The following is a 20,616-nucleotide window of genomic DNA, read 5'->3' as shown; positions in this document are numbered from 1 at the left end:
ATAAAATGCTATTGTTACCTGCAGTATGAAATCAAATCTTTCACTGATTTTATTTATACAAATGTCCAAACCAAATTATTCAGCTTGACCAAAAGGTACGACTGAGTAAAAGTTTCACTGTTCCCTCATTCATTGATCTCCATCACTTATAGACCATGCAGAACCGTTCTTTGGTTGTGAAGAGTTTAAGCAAGATGACACCAGAATTTTTTTCAGACCTTCAAGCATAACAGAAACACTTATTTTTTTTCCATTACAAATGCTTCTGGGAACCACAGGTGCTTGTAGATTTGGGAATAAAGTCAACTAGCACTTTTGGACAATACTGTAAAGCCAAGAATACCAACATCACCCATCATCAAGCAAATAAAGTCTACCTGCTAAATACATTATTACACAATCATGTTGATTGATTCAAGAAACCAACTATGCAAATACGCAAAAAGGAAACCCAAAAACTATGCTGCAAATGAATTACACAATATATATTTTACAATTAGATGTAAATTAATACATACCGTGAATAAATCTTAATGTTTTTGATTTATATTTATTAAAAATATCATATTCTTAGCTTGACTTAAAGTTTACAGATTGTTTTTAAATATAACTTTAATCATATGCTAGCTTTACTTGAAGTTTATAGTAATGTTTATTTTTTAAAAATCTGAAATATTAAATAATGCAGCACCATGAAACTGTGGATGTTTTTCTTCTTTTAAAGTTATTGTTATTTCACTTTAGCCACCAAAACTCTTGTTTATTTTACTGTCTACTGTTATTTTTAATAAACCTTTGATTTTGTTTGGAAAAATCTTGTCTTTGAGTTGTCTTATGTTATATTACACTAAATATTAGAATTCTGACAAACAGTAACCATTTTGCAATTTGAAAACAACCATCATTTTTAAAAAAAGCTAAATGCTTTTTTTTTTTTTTTTTTTTTTTTTTACGCATTATCAGAATTCATATATGGTACAAATAAGACTCTATCAGAAGACAACAGTGTCTTCAAGACTTGTCTATAGATGCATCTTGGTATTTTCAAGACATGTCTTAATTCATCTTAAGATGTCTTGAGATGTCTTCGTATCCATGTCTCAAGACGTGCCTCAAGGCGTCTTCATACATGGTGATGTCTGGGTATGCGACAGTCATTTACAATCATTTGGAACGGCTGCAATGTTAGAAGGTGTCCACTGCTCATGTCTCGTGTGCACTCAGGTGTGTTTGAACGAACATCACCTGAGAATTTGCTTCAATAAAAGTAACAATCCCTACAGCATGCTACATGTTTTTGGGCCCTCCCTGTAAGTGTTGTAGTACCATGAACATGCAATATTTAGGTTTCATGGGTATCCAGCACTGTTTTCATAGAGTTGAGAATTTAGCCTGGCTGGAAATGGAAATATGTATATCTAAGAAGCAACTTGCATTTAAAAAAAAAAAAACTGTTAGCATTCTAAGAGTCCTAAATAAAAAAAATAAAAAAATTAAAAACTGTTGGTTGTTCCAAACAAGTTAACATTCATGTTGGTTTCTATCTAGTTTAAGAACAAATTATTTACTCCCGTATGAGAAATGATAGCACAAACTACACTGGAGCACATAATGAGATTCAAAACAAACTGACATGGGTTGAGCAAAACTGTTGAAAAGCGTGTCGGGTTTCACTTTTCCTCTTAATTAGCTTGCATTGTGCTGAAAGGGAGGAAGGTACCTGCTCTGATACAACAATACCCCTGGGAAAGCAAATTAAAATGAATGTGGTGCTTCAAATGGGAGTATAAATACCTGCACACGACCTGCGTGTGGCAGACAGCTGCCTCATGAGTAAATGTAAAGGGGGACAGGAACTAGCTGTCACAGCGGCCTTCAGGGGAGCACACTGAGCAAGGCGACAGGACAAGTCATAGGGAAGTACCTCGGTTTGCTGTGCTGTAGAGCGAGCCTTCTTTCTAGGGAATGGCGTGCCAGGCGTTTGCCACTGCTGACTCCTTCACGGCCCTCACTGCGGACACCTCTGCCCTGCCACTCATCATGCATCATACCAACCCTTCTGAGTGCCTGCCAGTCTCCAACCACTCCACCAATGTGGTGTCCACAGGTACTTCAAAGCAATAATATTTTCCTGTACCCTGTTCACTGCATAAATTGAAAGGTGTTGGACTCTAAGATAGCAAATAGAAAAAGGAATGTTTGCCGTGTATAGCATGTTGAATATGTACTGACAGATTTTCAAAGTGCACATAGATTAAAGGATTGTTTAATTTAACAAAGCCATAATACACATCTTACAATATAAATCAAAATGCATGCTTGTTAGTGTAGTGTGTTGAATTAATAATTTTTTTGTGTGTTGGTTTCAGCCTTAGGGAATAAGTTTTCTGTGAGTTTGTAGAAATAGAATAGAATATCTTTCAGTGTTACTAAATGTTTTTGCTTTCCTTTCTGAAAATAACACATGCAGCCTTTTTTTTTTTTTTTTTTTTTTTTTTTTTTTTTTTTTTTGTCTGGGTTTTAAAGCCTAACACACATTTTAAAACAGTAGACTGTCAAATGAGTTATTGTAGTTACTGTAAAAGTAAATTGTATTGAAAACTATCACTGTTGGCTCCAAGCTCTATTACTATATAGATGAATATTATCCAATGAAAATGTTAAAAATAAATACATTTGAAGAGTTATAAGATACTGTCCGGTCAATTAACATACTGGTATGTTCTTGATTACCTTTTTTACTACTCTTTTATCATTTTTGTAGTATGAATAACTTTTTTTCTGAGCAATGTGGGGTGGACGACAAACTTTATTAACATTATAGAAATTAGGTATGTTATTAGCGTTGAGTTTAAACGTTAAACATTACCCAAGGGTAAACGGTAAGCTGTACAGAATTTATCAAATAACAGTAACAGTGCAATGTAACGTCATTTGTTTCATATTCAATACTTATTCAAAGTGTTTACCACATAAATCCTGTACACACAGACTCTTTACACATGTAGCATATAGATATCTTGCAGTATTTGATGACTGTTCTGATGGGATGCAATGATAACAAATACTTTCATCATTACAGTTTAAACAATTAGAAAGTTAAATAGAATCTATCACCCTAAATAAAATAAGACATCAGTGTAAGCGCTGACTAAAACTCATTTAAACGGTACGGAACACTATGCAAGACTCCAACAGGAATGAAAAGGTGATTATTTATTTGTAATTAAGTAGTCTGTGCACGAGTTCAGCTTTAGATGTTTAATGTTTATATCAGGAAGCTGTTTACGCCACCTGATTAACTCTCATCACTCCACGTTATTTTATAAAACGAGAAACAAACACTTAAGAGACTTTGACATATTCTTTGTTGTTTGGTTCCTGTTATCTGAAATTCTAAAGCTCTTTACTCCAATCTAATGATTGGACATTTTTAGTAATGTGCATTTTAATAATGTATGAAGTTATATCTAACTAATTATTGATTTTGCCTAAATTAAGAACTATAGTAAGAGCTTAAAAAGAGGGAGAGAAAATAAAAGATGATCACTGAGTGTCCTCCTGTCTGACTGTACTCCCTGTTCTTTCTGTCTGTCCTAGGTGACACAGTTATTGCCAAACCGTTTTGGCAACACAAATAAATTAATAAAATTCTCAGCCGCTATCTGTGAAATAATAACAATTAAATTTTGAGCAATTACATGTGAGAGTCATCCACTGATGCATTCTTGTGATACCACACAGACTATCTGTGATACATAATTATCATACACAGTGAAATATTACTGAATTTTGTTAGCCAGTGAAAAAAACATAAACAATACAGTATATAATTAGTTGATTGATTGATTAAAGATGATTAATGATTTATTGATTGATAAATACAATCTACATTATCATTTTAGCTTAAATTAAGTGATAATCTGGTAGCCCTGGCAGACAACTATAATGTGGTTGAAAAGTCACATTTTGACTAGTTAACAGACATCTCGGGGGCAATGTCATTTGTGCGTCATGGAGCACTAAAGAAGATGGTAAGGGTGGCACCTTGGTGCATCAAGGGAAACTGGGGGAGTCATTGTCCTTGCAATTACTGTGGATCCACTGGGTCCTAATGTGGGTATCCCAAGGATACAAGATACTGTGGAAACAAACAGGGGTCACCTATGATACAAGGTACCGACTGCAGCACTCTGTGAGGCAGATACTTTGTACAACAGAACAGCATTGGCAAATGGCACACACTGCTCTTTTGTTCTTAGTGAGTGAGTTTAATGGCAGTTACGCTCCTTTCTTTCCAGTCCCCTCTGGCTTGTCTCTGCTGCAGTCATCGAAGCGCTCCCACATGCACTTGTCCTCCTCAACGCTGGGGAACACCTCTGCAGGGCTGCACTACTCAGTCCCGCCCTGTCACTATGGAAACCAACAGGCCACCTACGGCATGATGACAGGTGAGCAATGGGACGGACACTGAGCGTTGACATGTTCGGAATATCGAGTTCTAATAATACTATTTCATTATTTGTGAAAGTGTGATGTGTAATTGTGCCTTTTGATAACCCAGGTATTAAATTCACAGCTCAAGACATGTTATCTGCCAGCATTTCTCAGACAAGAATCCTGCAGACCTGCAGTGTGCCTCACCCCAGCGTAGTCAATGGAGCGAATACTCTGCAAGGTATGTGTTTAAATACATCTTTCTTTCACAGGTGTCACTAATATGACTAAACCTGGACATGACTCAGAAACCCATGGAAACCCAAACAAGCTACAAGCTTGACCAAAGGATCAGGAAGTAATATTTCCCTCTCTATGACTATGTGAAAGCAAGGCCTATAAAACAGAGATTTCTTAACCTAGTGTAGTACCAGGTAACTGGATGATATCTAAAACACATGAACCTATGTAGTGAATGGATGTACAACTATGGCAAACGTTTTGCAGAACCGTATAGAATAAATAATTTCACTTTATAAGGTCGAGTAATTTTATGTTAACATATTGATTTACATACTGCCTTGTAGTTTTCCATATACTAGGCATTATAGGCTTCTAACTTATACATTGAAAAACGCAAAAACATTCAAGGCATTGTGAAAACAACAAAAACTGTAGCTAGTTGATTAGTAATAAAGAATAGAAACTCATTCATTCTCAAACAAAAGCACCTTGTCCACTAGAGGGAGCTGTGATCACTAATGAGGAGTTCCGAGAGAAGGAAATTGACATCCTTGGATTCAACACATGATAATGGTGTTAAATGGTAGGGTCTATTGATGAAACAAAAATACAGAATGTGGTCTTTAAATCAAAATTCTAGGTTATGCATTGATGCAATTAAAATAATTATAGGTCAATTACAAATCTAAGTGAAGTGAAAGTTCTTTTTCTTAGGGAATGACTCAAAAGCAGATATGATACTGTATTTGAGACAGTAATATTCTGTAGATGTTTGAAAGTTGCTTGAGTGACGCACAAATCCACTTTTCCCCATTTGATGCGACAAGAAGTTTGAGCCAAAGCACTATCATGTGTCCTGCTGTTTGAATGCAAAGAAATAACCCTCAGTCTGCCTTTCACAGTTAGACATGAGGAGGAATCCTGTGGCACTAATGTTATCTAATGTCCACATACTCCTGGGTAAAAAAGTATGGAACATTATTATTCAATAGAAAACACATCTTGTTATGAGTAACTTCTCATTATCAAAGGAATCATCATGTATTATTTAGATGCTCTTCTAAACTTTTTTGTTTGTGAAACTCTCAGTACAATAGACAGGTTTATGGGACTACAAAATAATCCCATAAAAACTATGGCCTCAGCATTGCCTCAGTTTGTTTAATTGAAACAAACAGAAAACTAAGATGATTAAATTAAAAGGACTCCATATCCAATCAACAAACTCAGGTTACTTCCGTTAATCAACACTTTGGAATTGATACTGATACACTGCGATTGAATGAGGTTTTTACAATATAAAATGTGTAAAATGTGTAACAGTTATTATTATTATTTTTTTGTTCCTGGGTAGTAAGTGTTATTTCCTAATTGCTTATGCCACAAAAGTATAGAAAATGGCTATTATTCCCCACAAACTTTGCTTTTGTGACCAGGACAGGTACATTTCAAAATATCACTATTTCCAATGAGAAAACGGGTGCTTTTGTGTCTTTTCGTTCACATAAAGTCAGAAAAAAACAACATATGAATACAGTATAATCGTAAATCTCGAAAAACTACTCACTTCTAAAAGTTTTGTAGTCATTTTTGTATTACTTTAGTATAAATACATGTTAATTTGGATTCATATGTTGTTTTTTTCTGACTTTATGTGAACGAAAAGACACAAAAGTGCCCGTTTTCTCATTGGAAATAGTGATTTTTTGAAATGTACCTGTCCTGATCACAAAAGCAAAGTTTGTGGGGAATAATAGCCGTTTTCTATACTTTTGAGGCATAAGCAATTAGGAAATAACACTTACTACCCAGGAACAAAAATTGTGTTACATAGTGTAATCAGATTCAAATTCAGATTCTAAAGTATCATTCCAATTATCAGACCCCCTAGTTTACACAGGAGTAACGAGGCGCAAAAGTCATATATTGCAATCAGGCCTTATATTTACTGGCAGAAAAGTGCTAGCTAGTGGATTTCAGCAAGTAGTGTGGGATTACATGCAAAATGAGTTTGCATATCTTTCCCCTGAATGTGTACAAGCTCATTTCTACTTGAAACATTAGTCCAAGCTTTTTGAATCCTTGGGCCTTGTTTTGTAAAAGTTTCCTATTTTTTAATATCATAAAGTAAAAAAAAAAATAAAAATCTTGGGAAACTTTGTGTTAAAGTCAAACCAATTCATAGTGAATTTTCCTCAATGGTCCATGCCATTACAGTGCTTACCGTGGTTCCCTGTGCTTCATAATGTTTTCACTGCTCTTTTCCTGTACTTTACTACCATTTTTGTTTTTGTTTTTGTTTTGCTACATACACTTTTTTAAGGGTTTTCTCAAATGCTTAATAACCCTTTAAATAAGTTAAAAGTAAACATGTGGTAGAAGAGGCTTTTTTAAAATCTTTTTGTTTCTTGAATCATGAAAGTATAACTTACTCCTGCTGCAAGTACTGTATTTGTGGCAGAGCATGTCGATTCAGTTTCAATGGACTGAACCATTATGCTGGGAAGACTGTAGTAAACAGGTAAAATCTAACACAGTCAATAAAAATGACTGCAAAAAAAAGTGAAGGAGCACACATACAGCCAGAGTGTATATTAATGGTTGGCAAAAGTGAAATAACAGTTACAGCATTTGACCACCAGATGGCATGTGTGTCATTGATAATTCTGGTCAAATAAACTACAGTTGCACCTTTTGGCTGCCAGATGGCAATGTGTACTAAATTAAGAAAAAAAAATCCTAAATTTAGAATAGTAAAGCATGTGGAGTAGCAGGAGGATGAGGGCTTATACAACACTCTTTATTTGTGCTGCTGGATCTTCACCATTAATCATTTCTACTCCATTATTTGAACAATAGGAGGCTATTCAGCCCATCAGTGCTTCTCCGGTTTCTAGTAAATCACTGATCTTAAAACTTTGTTAAGTCGGGTCTTAAAGGATGCCAATCGTTCAGCATAAACAGCATGGCTGGGTAACCCATTCCACACCCTGTGTAAAGACGTGTATCCTTGTGTATCCTCCTAGTAGTTGTAGTAGTAGGATTTGGGATGCTGGTATCTGTTTCGCTCCATTGTTGTCCTCATATCTCGCAGGTGGTCTAACCCCATGCCTCTACAAGTTTCCTGAGCACACCCTGAGCACCAGCTCCTGTGCACTAGGTCACAGCTTCACCCCGCTGCATCAGTCCCTGCTAGCGGAGGACTCCTGCCTCAGTGACTTTAAGCAGGAGCTCCGGAGGAAAAGTCGCTCTACGGACGAGCCTGTTGATATGGACTCACCTGAAATCAGGGAGCTGGAAAAATTTGCCAATGATTTCAAGCTGAGACGAATCAAACTGGGTATGTTGCACCTCGTGATAACATTCCCCTCAGTCTTCTTTTTAATTATAAATGCAAGTCATTTCTGCAGAGTAAATGTGCTAGACCTTTAAGAAACTAAGAGGCTGATTTGCTCATTCTGATCTCTGCTAGGATAAGTCACAGTTGGGTTTTTAAAGCATTTTACAGCACTGGGGAATAACCTATCCTTGGTTATTCCAGCATTATCCCTGAAAAAGAATTCAAGGGATTCCCTGGTCATGTAAAATGTTCAGAACATTCCAGCAGTGGTTTGTCTCAGTGGAGTATAGCGTGAACAATTCAACTCCTAAGTCAAGCAACATTTTGGACAGCATTTCTCTACTTGGGTTTCTTAAAGTTTGAACAAGGTTTATATATGGGAATATCATCCAGAACTTCACAACATGTATTCAAACCTAAACAATTTATAAGAATCTAAATCCTCTGGAGAACCGGTTCACTATACTAGTAATATTTAGTTTTGAAAATGCAAAACTCTGGGTAAGAAATGTGCTTCCTTTTAACATTTTTCAAGAGCCAGATCATGAAATGTATTTTCATGAAGGTAATTCTGTTGAGAAGGAGGTGGTGTCTCACATTACACCACATAAATACCCCATCACTACCTTAAGATAAGAACCTTTTGGTTTCCTGACAACTGATTAAAACTGAACACAGGAAATTAAAGTAACTGAATGATGTGCCCCATAGCAAGGGTGTCAACAGATGACACTATGAGCTATGTTAAAATACCATTAAAGGTGAACAAAAATAAAGAGGCATGATGTTTATACTCTATGTGGATATAAATGCCACCTCCAGCCACAGAACCTTGAGTCTTTAATCCTTTCCTCCCTGCTCAGGTTACACTCAAACCAACGTTGGAGAGGCCCTTGCGGCCGTGCATGGTTCTGAGTTCAGCCAAACCACTATCTGCCGCTTCGAGAACCTCCAGCTAAGTTTCAAAAATGCCTGCAAGCTGAAGTCAATCCTCGCGAAGTGGCTCGAGGAGGCAGAACAAGCCGGAGGTGGGAATCTCAGGAAAACTGGAGGGTATTGAATAGCCACAGTCTGGTTGTTAACTTACCCCACAGTTTAAACTGCATTAAATAAGGCATTGATTTGAGATGAAATACAGTGTAATGCAGTTAGGCTTAAGCTGAAGTGCATCATAACAAAAACTTAAGGTCACTTCAGTTAAGGTAAGCTGCATTTTTAATGTCTCTGGAACTGTCACTATAAAATGACAGTTTAACATTGCTTGCTAGACAAATTAATAGACATCTGGATCTATTCAATGAATCTAAACAGTGGTGGTACCGTCACCATTTAAACATTACTTACTTTTAAAGACTCACACACACAGATGTCAGCTGTCACAAATTCCCCTTCTTTTACTGATATAAGTGTTGTCTGTCATTTACATCAATTGACTAGAAGCCTAGATCTTGTATCTAGCAGATACTTTCGTAAGAAGAGATTTTTTAAATAATTTTTGGGCATTTAGTTTTTTATTTGTACTACATTGCATTTGGCAGCCTGTAACCAAACCACTGTAACAGTGAGAATTCTGCCACTGAATAATATCCATTAACTCTGAACCTGACTTTCTGGGACTGGGCAAAGATTTAAACTGCTGTCTAATTGTGTTGCAGCTATCTGTTCCACTGCAATGCAGGTAAGGAGGTTATGTCTCCGGTGTAGATTAGTTGCAGTAAAGTTCGTTCCTAAGATTTGTCTTTGTCCTACAAATGGACCTCCTACGATTCAGTATTAACTCTCATTTAAACTATCCTGAGGAAACAGCTTCCATCTTCTTAAACTATATAAAGTATACTGTGTGTATATATATATATACAGTACTGTGCAAAAGTTTTAGGCAGGTGTGAAAAAATGCTGTAAAGTAAGAATGCTTTCAAAAATAGATATGTTAATAGATTATATTTATCAATTAACTAAATGCAAAGTGAGTGAACAGAAGAAAAATCTAAATCAAATCCATATTTGGTGTGACCACCCTTTGCCTTCAAAACAGCATCAATTCTTCTAGGTACACTTGCACAAAGTCAGTGATTTAGTAGGCATATAGTCAGGTGTATAATTAAACAATTATACCAAAGAGGTGCTAATGATCATCAATTCAATATGTAGGTTGAAACACAATAATTAACTGAAACAGAAACAGCTGTGTAGGAGGAATAAAACTGGGTGAGGAACAGCCAAACTCAGCTAACAAGGTGAGGTTGCTGAAGACAGTTTACTGTCAAAAGTCATACACCATGGCAAGACTGAGCACAGCAACAAGACACAAGGTAGTTATACTGCATCAGCAAGGTCTCTGCCAGGCAGAAATTTCAAGGCAGACAGGGGTTTCCAGATGTGCTGTCCAAGCTCTTTTGAAGAAGCACAAAGAAACGGGCAACGTTGAGGACCATAGACGCAATGGTCGGCCAAGGAAACTTACTGCAGCAGATGAAAGACACATCATGCTTACTTCCCTTCGCAATCTGAAGATGTCCAGCAGTGCCATCAGCTCAGAATTGGCAGAAAACAGTGGGACCCTGGTACACCCATCTACTGTCCGGAGAAGTCTGGTCAGAAGTGGCCTTCATGGAAGACTTGCAGCCAAAAAGCCATACCTCCAATGTGGAAACAAGGCCAAGCGACTCAACTATGCACAAAAACGCAGAAAAATGGCAGCAGGTGCTCTGGACTGATGAGTCAAAATTTGAAGTATTTGGCTGTAGCAGAAGGCAGTTTGTTCGCCGAAGGGCTGGAGAGCGGTACACGAATGAGTGTCTGCAGGCAACAGTGAAGCATGGTGGAGGTTCCTTGCAAGTTTTGGGCTGCATTTCTGCAAATGGAGTTGGGGATTTGGTCAGAATTAATGGTCTCCTCAATGCTGAGAAGTACAAGCAGATACTTATCCATCATGCAATACTATCAGTGATGCATCTGATTGGCCCCCAATTTATTCTGCAGCATGACAATGACCCCAAACATACAGCGAAAGTCATTAAGAACTATCTTCAGCGTAAAGAAGAACAAGCAGTCCTGGAAGTGATGTTATGGCCCCCACAGAGCCCTGATCTCAACATCATCGAGTCTGTCTGGGATTACATGAAGAGAGAGAAGCAACTGAGGCTGCCTAAATCCACAGAAGAACTGTGATTAGTTCTCCAAGATGTTTGGGCCAACCTACCTGCCAAGTTTCTTCAAAAACTGTGTGCAGGTGTACCTAGAAGAATTGATGTTGTTTTGAAGACAAAGGGTGGTCACACCAAATATGGATTTGATTTAGATTTTTCTTCTGTTCACTCACTTTACATTTAGTTTATTGATAAATATAATCTATTAACATATCTATTTTTGAAAGCATTCTTACTTTACAGCATTTTTTCACACCTGCCTAAAACTTTTGCACAGTACTGTATATATATATATATATATATATATATATATATATATATATATATATATATATATATATATAGAGAGAGAGAGAGAGAGAGAGAGAGAGAGAGAGAGAGAGAGAGAGAGAGAGAGAGCGAGCGAGCGAGCTGTGCAGTATTTCTTAATGTCGCGTCTTATCTGTAGTCCCTAAGAAGTACATTTGATAGCACCAGCAATCTTCATATCCCTCTGGTCTTAAAGCTTAGATTCAGTGTTCCCCAGCACTGTGAGCTGTCAAATTTCCTGGCTAAGGGTTTCGAAGTGTTCAGAAACTATACTAGTCTTACTGCTGCTGAAAGCATCATGCCTGTGCAATTACAGCATGCAAATAACCCCAGCTATTAAGCATTGAAGGTGCAAAGTGCTTGTGACAGCATGAAATATGAAAGGTGTGTTTTTTTCTTTCTATTTTATAGCATTGTTAAATATCATACATTAAGGGGCTGACATAAGGACAGGCGCAGTGCAAACAATCGCGCCTGCAAAATCCAAATTGCCCAGTGGCCAGGCAATTATTTTGCATTGCAGCCTATGTAAACTTAAGGACAATGCAAATTACTCAACACTCACAAATGAGCATCAGGATTGCGGATTGAGGATTGCAATGAGCATCAGGCTATTTAGCAGCCAAACTTACAGCCCAGAGGTGAGATGAGTTAGGAGTACAAAGAGCAGTAGGCACTGTATGAGATTCTACAGACCTTTTTAGGTGCATACATGAGAGCACCCCTACTATGATCCAGGCAGCAAAACTGACTCTTTAGAATGCCAAAAGTTATCTCGATGACAAGTTGGACTGCTACATGGGCATGGGTGTAGCAAACTTGAGCTTCGGTTTCTGCATTGCTCAATAGTGTCTTCACCCAGGGTTACAGACCATAGCCACAGTCCTTTAACATAGAAAATTGTGACCTATTATGTTATAATTAGGGACAATGCAAAAATTACATTTTGGGGAGTCTATTGCTAAAAAAAAAAAAAAAAAATTAAAAAATGAATAACGCATTACCATTTTGCCATATAAATAAAAAATATACAGTTTTTTTTTTTTTATTTTGTCTTATAAAAATAATTAAATAATTTTGAATGTTTCGGTGCATTTTTAAAACTGTTTCCTTAAGATACATTTTGATTAAATGCTAATTACATACTGAAATAAATAATTTGTTTTAGTAAACACACTTTACTCACGAAGATAAATAATTAATAAAAAATCTCACAAGCGTTTCATCAAGGACATTAAACAGTACTTTGCAATAAATAAGACACCATCCGATGTTACTGACTTTACCCTCTCAGTTTTGCCAGCCTGTTGCAGGAATTTTTGAAGCGTCAGATTGTTGAGCCAGAACATTGTCCTCTATAGAGAAACAACTAATTTAGTTTTGACTTCCTTGCATGTATACACCTGGGGTTTATGATTCTACAAAGATGTTAACTGCATAGAGTAAATATACATACAACTTTTTTTTTTTTTCAAAACAGTAACTTATAGTATTATATTCACAATATTGATTAGAATGAAGGAATATATATGGGCTTCCTTATGAATAGTGGAAAACACAAAGTTATTAATTTGAATTCATAAATGAATCAATAGTTTTATCTGCTTATGTCATATTGGCACTAATATTTAATTTAATGGAGTCCCAATTAAAATAGCTTTAATCGGGACTCTATTAAATAGTTTTTAAAATAGTTTTCTCTTAGCCCACATTTGTTTAGCATTTGTATCGCTGCGTTATTTATTGGTGACCCATGAATACTGGTGGCTATACTGAAGCCTTGGCAATGAACAGCTTTGTAGACTCGTTGTCATAGTTTTTGTGTCTTTGATTTAAAGGCCTTAATGGTATGTCAGATCATAAATACACAGAGCACAAAAACTTACTTGTAGACCTGACTGATCTACCCCTCTGATCTCCCTGTACACAATGATCTACCCCTCTGATCTTACTGTACACACTGATCTACCCCTCTGATCTCACTCTACACACCGATCTACCCCTCTGATCTCACTCTACACACTGATCTACCCCTCTGATCTCACTCTACCCACTGATCTACCCCTCTGATCTCACTGTACACACTGATCTACCCCTCTGATCTCACTCTACACACCGAACTACCTCTCTGATCTCACTTTACACACTGATCTACCCCTCTGATCTCACTGTACACACTGATCTACCCCTCTGATCTCACTCTACACACCGAACTACCTCTCTGATCTCACTTTACACACCGATCTACCCCTCTGATCTCACTGTACAACCCGATCCACCCCTCCGATCTTACTGTACACATTGATCTACCCCTCTGATCTCACTACACACTGATCCACCCCTTTGATCTCACTGTACAACCCTATCCACCCCTCTGATCTCACTCTACACACCAATCTACCCCTCTGATCTCACTATATACACACTGATCTACCCCTCTGATCTCACTCTACACACCAATCTACCCCTCTGATCTCACTATACACACTGATCTACCCCTCTGATCTCACTCTACACACTGATCTACCCCTCTGATCTCACTGTACACACTGATCTACCCCTCTGATCTCACTGTACACACTGATCTACACCTCTGATCTCACTCTACACACTGATCTACCCCTCTGATCTCACTCTACACACTGATCTACCCCTCTGATCTCACTGTACACACCGATCTACCCCTCTGATCTCACTGTACACACTGATCAATGAGCAATCAATTCACCCAAACCTGTTTGCCTTTCATATGAATGAATTGACAAATTAATTTATGAACTGCTGCACAAATATATTAATTAATTGATGAACTGTCTAATTAATTTCTAAATTAATAGCTGAATTGACAAATTAATTTATGAATTGATGGATGAATTGATTAATTAATTGGTGAACTGATGGATGAATTGATGAATGAATTGATGAATAGTTTTGGCACAAATGGTGCTCCATAGGTGTGTAAAGTTTTTGGAGGGTTAGCAATTGCCCAAGTGCAAGGCAAAATCCTTATATCTCATTATAATGTTTGCACCTGCTTAGTATTCCAGATAACCCCCCAATTCTACGCCCTTTTGTTCATTTGAATACATTTCAATACCATTTAAATTGATTAATAATGGCAAAGTGCTAATTTGATAGCGGGTACAGAACGCCAGATGAAAACCACTCTTTACATACGCTACATCTTTAATAACCGCTAAAGTCCCACTTTCCGCTAGCAAACATAGTTTTTAGCAACAATATCTGTGTCTTGCAGTGGCAAATCACTGCAAGTATCCTTACATCAGCCCCTTAGAATTCTGAAGGCTCCTGTAATATAAAACAGTTAATAAGTTGTACTTATGCTTTATTTGTAAAGATTTTTTTAATTGAATGATGCTAAGAATGTGTTGAATAATCACAAACCTGTGCTCCTGTGGTACCCTTGTATTTGGTTTCTCTGCTGTGAGCTGTGGGAGGGTCCTCTTGATCATACAAAGCTGATGGGAAAGGTTACTTTGTTGAGTCACTCCTTTACCTTCCAGCTCAACAGGAAATCTCCTTTTCTAATCCCTTATCAAGCTCTATTCCTGCGACCTGGCAGTACCTTGATATTACTGAAAAAACTGAGGTGCTCTGATAGAATATTGATTGATCTGTCAAAATCATTCCGATGTGTGTTATCAATGACAGGACGGGATATTACAAAGTGAACTAATTTAGATAGGAGCACTCTTAATAATGAGGTTAAAAATGAAGTTAGCGTCAATTACAACTCAGCTGTGCCCTATTTACAAATTAAATGTGCTATAGTACAATTAATGTAATACAACAGACTCCAGTGGCTCAACTGTTAAAGTTAACATCTTAATCCTGGTTGTGCTAAGTTGTTGATCTTGGTTGGGGGCCTCTCCTAATACTTTTTAAAACGTGTTTAACTTACTAATCTTGAAGATATTATTTATAGCATGCCTATTTGGCTCACAAGGTGGTATAGCCCAAAAGACTAAACAATAAAATAACCAATAAATAACCACCACCGATTGCATTTTAAAATGCAATATGATTACTAGATACTGCAGTTTTATGAAATATTTGCTTTTCAAGTGTGTCTCAAGAGTTTACATTTCCTTCTGTCAACAGCCCTTTTTAATGAAAAGGTTGGGATGAATGAAAGGAAAAGGAAACGTAGAACCACCATAAGGTAATTAACTACAATTTAACAACTAGTATTATTGCACCACATAATAACCTTAAGGTAGAGCATGTACATTGAACTTGAAAAACCAAAGACACTTTTTATGTTTAACAGCAGTACATATGTACATCCTTAGTTTTTTGAGATTTTAATTTAATTAGGCTGTTTCTTACCACAACAGAAATCCTTTTGCACAGTTTGAGCAGACAGACCTCTCACCCAAACCGCATAAGTTGACGGCTCTTATAACAATATGACACACCTTACACAGGGCATATTAACTTATAAAATCCAGTACAAACCTGTGCACACTGCAGGATGCACAGTATCCAATGTCCTGTGTGTGTTTGTTGCTCTTCCAGTATTACTGCCAAGGATGCTCTGGAGAGACACTTCAGAGAGAAGAGCAAGCCCTCCTCTCAGGAGATCGTACGCATGGCCGAGGGGCTGCACCTGGAGAAGGAGGTGGTCAGGGTGTGGTTCTGCAACCGCAGGCAGCGCGAGAAACGAGTCAAGACCAGCCTGCACCAGAGCACTTTCCTGTCCCTCAGCAAGGACCAAGCCTGCTGCAGATAAGGAGGCCAGCCCTTCATTATCTGAACACCAGGCTTGAGATTCTAAAATACACCCTGGTGCAGCTAACATCAGCAATACGATGTCCTTGTAGTTAATGGGTTAAAAGACGGCTAACCAACATCCATGCTGTTATATGGTGGGAGATACTTTGGAAGCCTGTATGTATGCTACACTTTTTCACATATCTAGAGAACCACTTGTGCTATTGTGACAAAACTTTAGCACAAGTTACAAATGTATCATCGCTGGGTATAGAAGACCATTTTGCAAATATCTAGTGAAAATAAAAAGGGGTACCAGTAATAGTGTTAAAAATCCAATTAAGGAAATGGAATTGAAATAATTGATTAGCACTCCTTTAAAAAAAGCCTTTAGGAATCCCAGCAAATGTACAGCCATTTATATGTATATACAGAAGTGGTGGCAGAAGCCATTTTTACATTGCTTCAAATTGCCGTGACATGCTACAATTTAGACTAATTGGAATATTGAAGATAGTAAAGGCATATGGGCATTAGTATATAAAATCTACATGTACGCAAGGCCGGCGCCAGCAGGGCGGCGGGAGAGTGGGCTGAGGGGGGTTCAGATCGAGTGCCCCACCTGTTCAGATCCCACATTGAGATAAAAAACACCCATCTATGACAAATCATTAATACAAGTAAGTTAATTATAAAATGTGTTATTTCTGGAAACATTTTAAGGTGACATATCTTTACAAATTAGTACCACTAACACCACCCATTAGCAACTCCTTTTGTAGGGTCTCCTTTTCTCACAATATGCAACGTCTTCTAATCTGCACATTTCAAGGCCAGAGTCATATTGCAACACACATCGTTTAGTGTCATTTGTGCATTTATTTGTTTATGTATTTATTTATTTATGAAAGTAAATTCAACTGGTTATTCCAACTTAATTACGAGAGCTTATATATTCGATATATATATATATATATATATATATTATATATATATATATATATATATATATATATATATATATACACACACACACACACATTGTCCAGTCAGTCATGCTAATATTTATTTATTTATTTATGGAAGTGTAACACTTAATAGTGGTGAATGTGTGTTATTTGACTTGGGTAATTCCCCCGTAGCACACACTCTGCCACCGGGCCTGCATTTGGTACTGTAGATTCTATTTGTATACAATAAGTACCTATCACTATGCTTTATATGATTACTGAGTATAAGCCCTGTCAGGAATGCCAACAGTTCTGTACAGAACAACCTTTACTGTTGCGTTTTGTGTGTTTCATTAACATGTGTCTGAACTGTCCTTAGTACTTTATTTATTTTGAATTTATTAAACCTGATAATAATTCACAGTAAATTGTTAACAAACTGCCTTAATGTGTGTATTTTGCCAAAAAGGATACTGTAAATAAAAGTCTATTTGAGCTCTAACCAGTTTCTTTGGGTTTGAGTTATTGACATGCTTCATTTGAAGTGTTACTGAACAGGCTGTAGGGTTTAAAACATAACGCATTACTTTTCCTAGTTTTCTGCTTTGGTGCACGTTTTCCTGCAATATCTTTTTTAACATAGCGGTAATTGTTTTTATATTTTTATTAACATATCGCTGGTCATAAATTAGTTTTGACCAGTTATATTGTTTCACTTCGGTTTTGCTTTGGGTCTTCCTGTCAAAATGTCTTCTGAATTCATACCATCAGTGGCTTCAGTCTACCTATTCAATCAGAAACACTTCATTTGGTTCCCCGACCGACTCCTTTTCCAAAGTCCAGTTGATTGGTTCATGTTTTCTACCTACAAGTTCCAGTGTAGGGTCAGAAAATGCATCCATAAGAAAAATACATTCCTTGGTCATATGGGCATGGGCAAGCAATACCTGTTTCAATAATACCTACCTCACTCTTTTGTCCCACCTACTTGTTTTTTGCATCCAGGCCTCTGTCAAATCATTTAAATTAGCAAGAGTCAGCTGAAATAGTTGTATTGCCACAAATAATTATACATGATTTTTCTTTTTTTAATTGCCCAAATAATTGTGCAGGATTTATATTCTAGCTGTGTTAAGAAAGCCAGGTTTTTTGATGTCGGGAAATAAAACTACATTTTGAACGGATAAAACAAAATAACTCTTCCCCAAATAAAACAATAAATGATTTTTAAAAATTAATATATAACAATTTTCTGACGTTACACCAGCACAAGCTCAGAGGGATACAGTATGTATGACAAGCCCTGTGTAATCACATAACTTTACATGCCCCTATTCAGTTACAGTGGAGATGTGATGCACAGAGGGTGTACCTCTGACCATATCAATATTTTTGTTTGTACTGAAAATGCGTACAAGACACACATAACACTTTATAACCTAGGCGAAATCTGATGACTTTGCTGTGTGGCTTAGCATGTAGAGTTCTCGCTTAAGGTTTTATTACTGGTTCTGATTCCACCCAAATCCACCAAAATATTTGATCTATTTATTTGTTGCCATTATATGTGGTTTATATAATACATATTCAGAAATCTGTTCCCACCCCTCTGAACCTTTATCGAAGCGAGCAGTTAGGATGGTTGAAGTTTGGGAGAGGAGTCAGGAACCAATAAAATGTTTCTGATTGAACAGGTTGGATTTTATCAGCCGATGTTGTGGATTCGGAAGATATTTTGATGGGAAGACCAGATGCGTAACCAATGTAAAACAAAAATAACTGGTCAAAATTGATTTATGGTCAGGAATATGTTAATAAAAATATCAAAACAATCATGATTATGTTGAAAAAGATATTGCAGGAATATGTACACAGCAGAAAGCAGAAATATATGAAAAGTAATGAGTTGTGTTTTAATCCCTACAGCCTGTTCAATTTTATGGATTTATTATTAAAAACTAAAAAAGTAACATGTTTTTCCAGTTGTTATTACTATTTATCCACAATTATATTTACAGTCGAATATCCAATAATGTATAATCTAATCACAATATTACAACTTCAGAATATATAGTTTGTTGTTAACTACCTCTAGCATTTAACTCACATCACAACATATGAATACACAATATGAAACACAACACAATACACAGATGTACACACCAGTCTGCATAATGTATTAAAACATTTATACATTGATAATGAGATCATCAGTAGGCCGACATTAGTTGATAGGGGAACTTCACTGTTTCATCTTGTAAAGCGCTTTGGCTTGTGCACAGCCTTCTAAAATGATATAAATGATCTGAAAGAAAAGCATTTACTGTTATTGTTGTATGTACAGTGTTATACAAATGTGGATGTTCTAGTTTTATTGGGCAGGAAAAAAAAAAAAAGATTTGTTAACAAAGACTTGTTAATGCTTTATGGGTGCAATTCCTGAGAAGTAGAGCTACTGTATGCTGTACATTGGTTTGTGTCAACAACATATTTGTACAGTAAACGCCTATCTTCATTTGATAGAATATTTCACTGATGAATATTTGTTCAATGTTACTGTGGATTTATTTAATACTATTTGATATGTCTTACATTACTGCCTTAATCGTGTTTTTTTTTGTATGTTATGCAATTAGGGAAATCATTCCACAAATATTTTGACAACCAGGCTTATACATTTCTGTTTTTGAGTTGTGTAGGGGTATAACTGCTCTGACCTGTATTATGATATTCTATAATATTTTGATATTTTAGAAAGTGATAACTTGTAATGTGATATTTTATAATTCGATACTTTGTACTGTGATACTTTGTAACAATTGTAAGTCGCACTGGATAAGGGCGTCTGCTAATTAAGAAGAAGAAGAAGAAGAAGAAGAAGAAGAAGAAGAAGAAGAAGAAGAAGAAGAAGAAGAAGCCATTATTAATTTGTTCTTGCATCTCTAATATTCATCCTCCTTATGTTGAAGTATGCCTATCTTGTTTGTATAAGGCAAGACTTAGGCATTCAATTTACTTGACCATATAAACAAGGAACAAGGTGTAAAAATCTAATCAGCTACAGTTGGCAGAGGATCAAACTGAACTTGATGCATGTTATTTGAAGCAGTACTCCTGCAATCTATAGAGTCTGACTCATTTATAATAGGGAGCGTAGTGGAAGACATAACAGAACATATCATATGCTTGTGTTTAGAAAAAAAAGATCCATATACAGTACATATTTATATTTTCCAGTGCACATTCCCAGTCAAGCTGTAAAACATGTTTTAGCATCATAGGGGTGGTATTATCCATCTTCACTGGCAACACAATTACACACAGTTGTGATTTCTCACTCTGTAGCTCACATAAATGTGCTACATTTGTGTTTACTTCTTAGCTGTTTATTATACATGTGGATACCCAAGAGTCAGACCCAAGGCAGAGACTCAATCACAGGGGCTTCTTTCTT

The 20,616-nt window shown here is 36.6% G+C and overlaps 1 protein-coding gene across 1 annotated transcript; it reads left to right on the top strand.

The window, feature by feature from the left end:
• The first annotated feature begins 1,837 nt into the window (after positions 1 to 1,837).
• On the top strand, positions 1,838 to 17,104 carry pou1f1 (POU class 1 homeobox 1). The gene is made up of 7 exons (XM_041260208.1): positions 1,838 to 2,107; positions 4,302 to 4,451; positions 4,580 to 4,678; positions 7,775 to 8,020; positions 8,884 to 9,048; positions 15,601 to 15,661; positions 16,018 to 17,104. The coding sequence occupies exons 1-7, from the start codon at positions 1,966 to 1,968 to the stop codon at positions 16,229 to 16,231; spliced, it is 1,077 nt and encodes a 358-aa protein (XP_041116142.1). The 5' UTR covers positions 1,838 to 1,965; the 3' UTR covers positions 16,232 to 17,104.
• Positions 17,105 to 20,616: the final 3,512 nt, after the last annotated feature.

Source organism: Polyodon spathula, chromosome 9, assembly GCF_017654505.1.
Source record: "Polyodon spathula isolate WHYD16114869_AA chromosome 9, ASM1765450v1, whole genome shotgun sequence".
Lineage (NCBI taxonomy): Eukaryota > Metazoa > Chordata > Actinopteri > Acipenseriformes > Polyodontidae > Polyodon > Polyodon spathula.
The sequence above is the reverse complement of the archived record's forward strand: the minus strand, read 5'-3'. Positions and strand labels throughout refer to the sequence as shown.

Excerpts from the sequence above, each read along its gene's own strand:
- pou1f1 (XM_041260208.1), top strand. The coding sequence starts at position 1,966 with ATGGCGTGCCAGGCGTTTGCCACTGCTGACTCCTTCACGGCCCTCACT. Across the intron at positions 4,452-4,579 it reads CACCTACGGCATGATGACAG|CTCAAGACATGTTATCTGCC; the intron begins GTGAGCAATGGG and ends TTAAATTCACAG. Across the intron at positions 4,679-7,774 it reads TGGAGCGAATACTCTGCAAG|GTGGTCTAACCCCATGCCTC; the intron begins GTATGTGTTTAA and ends CATATCTCGCAG.